General features: G+C 41.8%; 1 gene segment (V, D, J or C); it reads right to left on the bottom strand.

Moving 5' to 3' along the window:
- Positions 1–839: 839 nt before the first annotated feature.
- On the bottom strand, positions 840–1,776 carry LOC118599887. The segment is given in 2 exon segments: positions 840–1,574; positions 1,727–1,776. Coding segments are annotated over 2 exon segments (561 nt in total).
- Positions 1,777–10,177: the final 8,401 nt, after the last annotated feature.

The raw sequence follows: 10,177 nt of genomic DNA, 5'->3' as shown, positions 1-10,177 counted from the left end.
TGTTTTTGGAGCATTCAAATTTAGAAAATTCTTGCTGTACCACTGCTTTACGACCTTGATGCATTCTGTTAAAAAGTAATAAATAAAATGAATACAATAAATGTAGTATAATATATGATATAATAAACACTAAAAGGTAAAAAAGAGGAAGTTAACACACTCCGATAAGGGCACAGACTGCAGGAGGATGTCATAACACTGCAAAGAATGTCACATTCTTTGCAGGTCTCCATCACATGGATGTAAAATCATGTGACTCTGTCACATGATTTTAATCTGTGGATTAAATTGATTGATCTGTGGATCTGACCAAATGTTAAGGCAGGGTGGTTTGAGCTGAGTGCCCACCACCTGCTTTAGAGTTTTTCTGGGTTAAATACTTTGATCAGTTCTGTTCTCTGAGTGTATTTCAAAAGAGGTTTATCTGTATCACACAATTGATGCACAAAACATTCAAGTATCAACAGGAAGCCACTGCAAAGATTTTACAGCAGTTACAACCCCTGACCTGCTGGACATTAACATGTGGATATGGTCTTTGTCTGGTTTGTATAGTAAACCTTTGATTCCAGTGATGTTTTTATTGTGTTAAAATGCTGATCATGTTATGGATATTATGTTACTATTAGAGGTTAAGTATAAGCTCATATTAACCCTTTGTGCTCTCTTATGGGGTCCAGATGACCCAACCCATATATTGATGTGTGATCCCTCCCATGACAAAGGTGAACAGGATTTTATGTCAGCAACGGACATCAGTGAAGATAAAAAAATCATTTAAAAAAAGTTCAGTGTGGTCCAGATGACCCCACTTTTAATGGGAACATGCCTGGGATAGCACAAGGATTACAGAAAATATTCCTAACTTGATTTGTAGGTTTTAGAAAAAAAAATACTTACAACTAATACTTTCTCTAAGTTTCTCTGGAGCACAGATGATTATCTCAGTCTGTTTCTTTATCTGCAGAAAGGTAAAACAGATTGAGTCCTCTAGTCCTTATTAACCAGCTGAGACGGAAATGAAAGTGTCAAATACAGTACATGTGGAAGGATACATTACTGCTGCTTGTTTACATGGATCTTTTTTCTGCCTGAGAGCGCCATCAAGTGGCTGTTATTTAAGCATTGTGCATCAAATGTAACTGGCGGTTGCACAGTGCCCTCCAGTGGTAGTAGCAGGTATTCCCCAAGCGTTTTGTTTTTTTTCAGATAGTGAGGAGAATTGTTCTGCAGGTTTTTGTACAGAGTTTTGCTGTTTCCTGTCACTGTGGGCTGCAGAGCACAGTAGTACACAGCAGAGTCTGACACATGAAGATTATGGATCGTCAGAGGAACTGATTTGCCTTTGAGTTCAGCATTAAATTTTTTTATCTTGAACTCTGGAGCATTATCTTCTGTTGATGAGTAACGCTTCAACATGTACTTTGGGTAACTGTTCACTTCTTGTTTGTACCAGAACAAATATGAGGTCACTGTGAAACTGGTCTGAAAGGTACAGTTGAGTGTGACAGAGTCTCCTTCAGCAGCAATGACTTCTCCTCCTGGTTGGATCACTTTGTCTTCTCCTTTACACTCTGAGGAAGAACAGAACATGCAGAGGAAGAGATGAATCAATAAAGATGATTGATCGAAGGACAACAATCAGCAGCTTGAACAGCTCTTCATGTACAGCTCAGTAATGTGTTGAAGTGTTTGAAGAGGAAACATGTTGATCTTTGTGTCTTACCAAAGAAAAGAGCAGCAAGAAGAATCCACAGCCAATGTTCCATCTGTACAACAAGGTTTCAATCAACAGGAGAAACTAGCTGATGTTCAACATTCACTCTGACAATTGTTCTCTTCACAGCACCACTTCTTATTGACTGAATGTTGAACACAGAGCAGGAAGAGAGCCCCATCCACTTGACCATGTCGCCCTCTAGTGGAAGACAAAAGATGATTTCTGATGTGAAGGAAAGGGTTCTTCAGGTCTTCTCTTGACAGAAAGATAAAGGTTGGGCTGTATAACATCTTTTTGGTGGTGCAGTTGTTGGTACAAGTGGGTATTTGGGTATCGATCCAATATCAAGTAATATCAGGGCATGTGTTCCCGATATTGATGCAGATACTTTTTTCTGGAAATATTGTATTTAACACAACTTCAAACATGCACATTTTTGTTGTTAAGTGTAAAATAAAACACAAGACAAAATGTCAAAATGTTTATTAATTAACATAACAACCTGAACTAAACATACATCAAATGTAGAACATGTATATCAATGATGGCATAAAATAAGATCTGCACTAACCCCCCATTCCTAGATTTTACATGCCATATAGACATACAGTCCTCTTTGGTGGGAGGCACATCACGGTTTATAAACAGCAGTTGTGAATATTTCAGGCTCCACTTTCCACAGAAATTGTATTTCAATCATAATGTTCATCTTTCCTTTTCCTGTAGGAGTCTCTTCTTGCTCTGAGAGCACCCCCCCATGGTCCTGTACTCGCTTATCTCTCTGGCAATGGTAGGTCTTGTAGTTTTTTTGGCCCTGTCTCTGAGAGGCTGATATCAGGTTTTCTTGAAACAAATTTTAGTCCATCTTGTTTTTCTTCACTATGTTGAGATTGATAATTAAAAGTTACTCTTTTAATCAATCTATAAGTTAAAATTTATAAATACCCACAATTGCACTGCTGCAACAGTGAAACCGGCTGGTCGAGCAAGACGGGGTCCTGTACAGGAGAGAATCCTTTGTGACGATGGGTGTGAGGCAGTGCTGCACATCTTGCTTCCTGGCTCTCTGAAGGGGGAAGTGTTAATAGCCATCCATCAGCAGCATGGACATCAAGGGGTAGAGAGGACCCTTGACCTGCTGCGTCAACGCTGTTATTGGCCTGGTATGTCATCCCAGGTGGCGGACTGGTGAAGTCAGTGTGAGCGGTGCTAGGTGGCCAAAGTCACTTGTCCTCCATCCCGCGCCCCCATGGCCCATCTGCTGGCTACCTGTCCAAACGAGCTTGTGGCCATGGACTTTTCTGTGCTGGAAGCCATTGCTAGTGGCATTGAGAATGTTCTGGTCATGACTGATGTATTTAGCAAGTACACCATGGCAGTTGCCACTCGTGACCAGCGTGCTGCATCAGTGGCCCAGGTTCTGGTCACAGAATGGTTCTCTAAATTTGGCGTCCCAGCTCTGATACATTCCGATCAGGGGCGGAGCTTTGAAAGCGCCCTCATACACCAACTCTGTGATCTCTGTGGAGTGGAGAAGTCTTGCACCACACCTTACCATCCAGCAGGTAATGGACAGTGTGAGCTGTTTAACAGAACCCTGCATGATTTGCTCAGAACCCTGCCAGTCTCCCGGAAGCGAGATTGGAGCGTGTGCCTGCCACAGCTCCTGTATTCTTACAACACAACTCCCCACCAGTCAACGGGTGAGTTGCCCTTCTTTTTAATGTTTGGACAGGAGCCAAGGCTCCCAGTTGACTTCCTGTTGGGTCGAGTCCAAGAGCCAACAGCGGGCACCGTGCATGAGTGGATTCGTGAACATCAAGCCCGGCTACAGCTGGTTTTTGAAGGTGCCAGGGAGAGGCTTCGAGCGACTGCAGATCGCAGGAAAAACGGCCACGATGAAGGGGTGAGGGACCCTCCTCTAGCGGAAGGTCAGCTGGTGTTGGTGCAAGACCTTGGGTTCTGTGGACGACAGAAAATTAGCTATTTATGGGATCACAGGGTGCATACAGTTCAAAAGACACCTGGAGAGGGGGGCTCGGTGTACACCATTGCCCCACAGAATGATCCTTGCAAATCCTGACAGGTTCATCAGTCCCTACTTAAGGCAGTTGTACAAAGGGAACAAGCCGAGGAGGTGGAAGTTCAGCCACCATGCCTTTCTCCCTCGAGGTCCCCCCAATCAGGACCTGCTAGAGAACGGGGGCTGGTTTGTGTTGCAGGAGGAGTGTTCAAATGGGGCTGAGCAGGAAACTAGATCTGACTTGCGGGTTGAGGAAGCCTCCCCTGAGACTGCGGTACCTTCTACCTCCAGGGCCACCTTACCAGTTGAGTACAAGTAGAGTACAAGCAGCGCCCCAGTGCACCGGACGTCACGGGTCACCGCTGGACATCATTCAAATGTTCACAGGCTTCCTAGGGCAGCAGGGGAAGGGCAAAGCTGCTCATCAGTACATGTGGCCCTAGCAGTCACTTTTAGGCCTTGGTTGTAGTCAGCCCTGCATACCATCGTCGGGGCGACAATGCATTTTGTGGGGGTGGATGTAGCAGGATGGATTGTTGCAGGTGTGGCTGTGAGGGTAATTACAGGCAGTGCCCTCTAGAGGCACTATATAAAGATCAAGGTGCTCACTGGCCATGATGGGCATCTTCTGGTCCTTGGAACCGCCCACTTCCGGTTGTGGACTTCCGGTTTGCCTTGCAGGTATGGAGCGGTGCCGGGCTGCCGAGGGGAAGATGTCAGCCGGCTTCACATTACTTCTGTTACTTGTTGTAGCTCTGGATAACAAAACAAACGGCAATTCTGTTCCTCTCAAGTGACAAACAGTCGGGTAAGTCAGCAGTGCTCAAAGCCTCGCACGTTCCTGTAAGCTGTCTTTTTTTTTATTTAATGTCTTCCCCAGCCAGGGACTTTCTGGTGCTCCCGCTATTATTGGATCACCTGCTCGCTTGTTCTTAACCACGCCGTGTACGTAGAGGATTCTGCTGGGGTGGCTTTCCGCCGCAACATCCGTCGGAGGTGCATGCTGAAATACCAGTGCACTCCCAGACTCTGCCCCCACCGGAGAACACGAGAGGTTCTTACTTCCAGACTTTTAACCAAATATCTTTTTAGCTTTGCGCTTTTAAGGTTGTGGTTTTAATTACTGAATGAGCACTGTGTTTTGTTTTGTTTTCATTTGGTGAAGTGGAGCTGCACGAGCCGATCAGCTCAGCTCCCACTTCGGCCCAAAAGTGTCCTGTTTTTTTTTATTTATATTTCTTTTTGTGTGTGGATTTTAATTATTTGTTTTCCCCCTTCCCTCAGTTCTGAGGACCAAGTCTCGTGCCCAGGTGGAGGTTTTCCCTTGTTTGGAGTGTCGTGTCCTGGTGAAGGGATTCATGTGTGAGTGTGTCATATCACGTGTTTGGGGTGAATTATATTTTTGGGGGGCCTCCACCTTGCGCAGCTAAATGGGCCTCAGCTAACTGATCTTTTCCCTATTTCGTTGGTATGATGGTTTTATTGAACTCTTTTGTTTTTCATTGATTTTTAGAACTTTTGTAATAAAAATGTTATTTTCTAACTCTGAGCGGTCCTCGTACCTTTTCACCTACCACGTGCTCATTTCAAAGGAGACTTCAGGCTTCAAGCTGCAAAAGTGCGGCTACAGATGAAGCGATGACGAAATCTTGATGATTTTATGGAGGATCTGCAAGATTCTGTATGACACGGAATTTCTAAAGAGCTGTGACGCTGTTGGATCTCTCGCAGAAAGATCCCAAAGGAGACACTTCATACCGAGAAACACATTTATTAAAAAAAAAAAGTGTTTCCATTACAGTTTTGTGAAAAATGTCTATTTCGATACATCCCAAATACCACCTCCTCTAAGCGGAAAAACTTTTTTTCTAAAAATGTGAGTTTTTTCAAAATTGTGGTGTTTCCATTAGGAGAATTTATTATCGAAATTTTAATTCACGAAGTTTCAGAGTTAATTGAAACGCGACCATTGACAATCCTCCTCATCACCATCCTCTGCACTAGACCATGGGTGCACTGATGAGCTCTCTCTCTTTGAGAGTTTAAAGGAGCCTTACAATGATTTTCTTATGCCTATTATCCACATGTAAACTATATACACATGTATGGTTGTATATTACCTTTGAAAAATTAAAAAACTAATTATTTATGAAATATTAGGTTTTTTGGTGAATCTTTTCCTATGCTGAAGTAAAACGACTCGATTCCAGAGGTTCCATCTGCCGCTTCATGTTGGTGCCATCCATTTCATGATGTCATCTTAGAGCTAATCGTTGGCAGCATGTCTGCATTCTCCCACAAAACCCCAAAACATTCTAACTTTTTCAAAGATGGATGCACATAACATATATCTGTCTTTTGTAGCCCTGGCCATCACTACACTGGTTCCTAACAGAAATACACTCGGTGTCTGCATGACTGTGCCAACCGGGCCGGGGTGGGGTGGTGGGGATGGTGGTGTCTCCAAGGAGCCCCATGTCTAAAGTAACAAACACTTGCTTGAGCTGGGATTTATTGAAGACAGGACGCGATTAGAAGATATACGGTATGGTAAATCTAAAATGAAGTTTTTTGTTAATCACCGCTAGCTCTGTGGAGCAATTGGGTGTTTGTTATGGTTTGGGGTTTTCTTTATTTGGTTTTGTGTTTTTGTACTTATGTTTTGTCTCCTTTGTGCACAGGGTGGCGTGGGGCAGGAGGCGTGGCCCTCTCTAACTGGTGACGCTGCACACCTGCTTCCAATTAAATCAGCTTTAAAAGCCTCCTCCTGGCTCTTCCTCCCTGCCAGGTTATTCCACTTCCATGTGGCCTCCTAGTTCCTGTAGCAGCTGTCTTTGGTCAAAGCCTCCTGCCTCCACTGCCTATCTGCTCCTTAGTTTGTTGCTGTTTTCATCAAATAAATCTTCACTGAATTACCATCAAGTCTGGCTCTGTGGCATCAGCATGTGAGGACCCACTCATTTTTGTGAGTATCGGAGGGGCTGGTGCTAAGAGTGCAGCTTTTTGGGGGAATACTATGAAATGCATGGATTAAAATACCGCTTTGGGTTTTTTGTAATGAAGAAAAGACCTTTGGTAACAAGGTAATTTCTCCTTGATAGGAGTAATAAAGCTTTAATCTATTCTATTTTAATGTTAATTTAACATTCATAACCTTTTCTTCATAATTTCAGTGTTTAATTTGAATCCTCCCTCAGTGTTTCATTAGCAGCTGTAACCACAGAGACTCTGATCAAACAGGAATGAACAGAATCCATCTGATATGAAGCTGTGCTTTGAAAACCACTTCCCTCCTCTTTGAAGAGTAGTCCATATCTGTCTTCAGGTTTTTGTACAGCCTCTTCTGCACTTTGGATCACTGTGTGTCTACAGCACAGTAGTAGAGAGCTGTGTCTGCCAGAGTTAACTTTGTGATGATCAGTTCAGTTGATGTTTCTGTTGTTCTGGATTTATATCGATTATTTGGAATAAGTTCACTTGTGGAAATTTTTGCTCCCTTCCAGAGAATAAACTGAGGAGCCTGAATGTCCGAATCCTGTTTGTACCAGTAAAGCCAAGGACTGCTGGAACCAGTTTGATAGTTACATTTCATTGTAACAGATTTCCCTTCCGTTCCTGTAAGTTGATCCTGATCAGGAGAGATTGTGTCTCCAGCTGTGAGTCCTGGAAAAAGTGGAGAAAATGAAGCCATTAGATGAATGAGATGATGAGTTCATGCAGCAGCTTCAAGCAAACTTGAATCTCTGTTCTTAAACTCACCTAGAATGTGAGATAGAAGCAAAAAGAGGTAAAGCAACATGTCTTTGGAGTTCTTGAAGACACACAGACAGCAGATGAGCTCTGTTCTTCCACTGCAGCACAAAGAGGGAGAAATAATGTCACTGGAGTATCTGAAGTTCAGTGGGCGGAGCCAATGAACACTATTTTTTTTTGGTTCACCTCAACCAATCAAAGAGTTTAGTGCTTCCACAGCAGCTCTGTCTCTGATCTTTACTATTGTTTTGTCATCAGTCCAATAACAATTAGTGTTTTCAAAGTGTTTTCACCCTCTAGTGCAGGGGTCACCAACGTAGTGGCCTCGGGACCACACAAGGTGTCCCCAAGTCTCTTCTAAAAATAGCACACTTGCGGGCCGCGTCTAAAATGTAATTTTATTCTGTTGCAATTTTTTTAAATAACACTTGCATTTACATAGATTAAAAAATTAAAATGTCTTAGCAATATATTCATGATATATGAACTCTAGATAACTTTAGGTGAACTTCTTGTGTTCAAAAATCATTAATTTTGTTAAATATGCTGCAGTTATCGTCATTAGCTCAAAATGTGACAAGATTTGTTTAAAAATGTGTAAGTTGATTTTTCTTTAACATTACATAATTGATAAACATAGTACAACATAGAGAAAATTAACTGATTCATTTTGTTTCATGTTCATATTGCTCAGTATTGATGGAGAAATATTTGAAATGGGCTGAATAAAAATGAAGATGCTTGGACTTGATAAGCTTTTGGCTTCATCCAAAGCTCTTTTTCAAACTCTGAACATCTTTTGTTACATCTTGGATTGTAGTGGGATCATTAGCATTGGCTCTTTTTTTATTGTTGTTTGTTTGTTTGTTTTTGGCTTATTTGAAAATAAAGCAAAAAAAAAAATCAATAATAAAGTGCTGAATATTGATATTTGTTTCCCAGCTTGTCATTGTTGATAATAATGGTGAGATTTCAGTTTCTTTACATAGAGGAGTATCATTATTGATAACTAACTATAACTAAGCAAATATGTTATTTCTGAATGGTAGCCCTTCATATGACTCAGTACCCATGAAGTAGCTTTCAGTTTCAAAATGGTTGGAGATCCCTGCTTTAGTGGATGTTCTGTAGTATTTTGTATTCTATGCAGGTTTTTGTACAGAGTTTGGTTGTTTCCTGTCACTGTGGGCCTCACAGCACAGTAGTACACAGCAGAGTCTGACACTGCAGCAGAGGAGATCTGTAGGTAAAACTCCTGCTTCTGTTTGTTGTGTTGAACTGAAAACTTCTCTGTTTTTGCAGAAAAGTCAGCGATGATGAACTGAGGAGATGAACTGGACTTCTGTTGGTACCAGTAGAAAAACCGAATCGAATCAGAATATTTGCAGGAGAGAGTGACAGTTTCTCCTTCCAAAACCATCACTTCATCTTTCAATGGTTTCAGTAAATCCTCAGAGGATCCTGGAAACAACAAAGATGGATTTCATTAGGACATTTGGATTCTAATCTTGAATCTGACTTTGATCATCTCAAAGTAAATCAGTTCAAACATCTGCAGATGTTTCTCCTGTCCATCATCTCCTTTTCCATCTGCATCTTTTGATGACTTACCAGTTTGAAAGGAGACTATCATCATCCAGATGAGAAGCAGCAACATTCTTTTCTCTGGTACTGAATGAAGAACAGAGAGAACACAGCAGCTCTTCAGCTCCAACATGAAGCTTCATGTTCTGCTGTGAAGCTCCTCCTCCTGCTGTGGTTTGTTTCTGTGGAGCAAAGGCAGGAAGAAAATTTTATCTGAGTTCTCCAGTTTGCAGAGAACCAAGTCAAGACTTTGAAGTTCATTAAAGTTGATGTGTGGATCATCTGTCAGAGGAAATGTGCTCAGGAGTCTGTCCAAAGACCAACCAAGATCATATTTTGTTCTATTTTGAAAGCGTAAAATAATATCTTGTCCTTTGAGCATTCAGCATAGAGTGAACTGAGGCAGCACATCCCAGACTGTCAGTAGAGTACAATGGAAAGCCTTCAGAATCCAAGTTTCCTCTACAGTTTTTCTGGGTAATGTTATTCTTTTAAGTGTGTTTCTTGACAGGTTTATCTGTATCACAGAACTCATGCGATAAACTTTCAAGGAGCAACAGGAAGCTACTGCAAAGATTTTACAGCAGTGACAACCTCTTAAATTGCTGGAGATGAACATGTGAATATGCTCTCTCTGTAAGGTTTAGACAATAAACTTTTGTTTATGCTGATGCTTTTAAAATGACAAAATGTTGATGTCATAAGTTTTAAATGGATGTTAGAAGTTAAGTGTGAGGTCATGTTAAAGTTGAGATTTGTTATTTGACTTGTAGGTTTCAGAGAAAATCACCGAAAATTACTGTTTAAAATTACTGATGAGTTTCTCAGGACTAAAGATGATGATCTCAGTCTGTCTGTATTTATCTGCAGAAAGTTGTTCTATTTTTTTCTACTGATCTATTGGAGGCAGAAACAGAAGGAGTTTTCTGCTGAGACTGAAATGTAGGTCAAAGTGTCATCTGCATAGTTTAAGAAAGAGACATTACTGCTTCTTGTTTACATGGATCTTTTGTATGTATTAGAGCAGTGGTCCCCAACCACCGGGCCGCGGACCGGTACCGGGCCGCAGACCCATTGCCACCGGGCCGCGGAAGAAT

The sequence above is a fragment of the Oryzias melastigma genome, linkage group LG17 (genome assembly GCF_002922805.2).
Source record: "Oryzias melastigma strain HK-1 linkage group LG17, ASM292280v2, whole genome shotgun sequence".
NCBI classification, from domain to species: Eukaryota; Metazoa; Chordata; class Actinopteri; order Beloniformes; family Adrianichthyidae; genus Oryzias; species Oryzias melastigma.
This window is presented reverse-complemented; position numbering and strand designations above follow the sequence as displayed.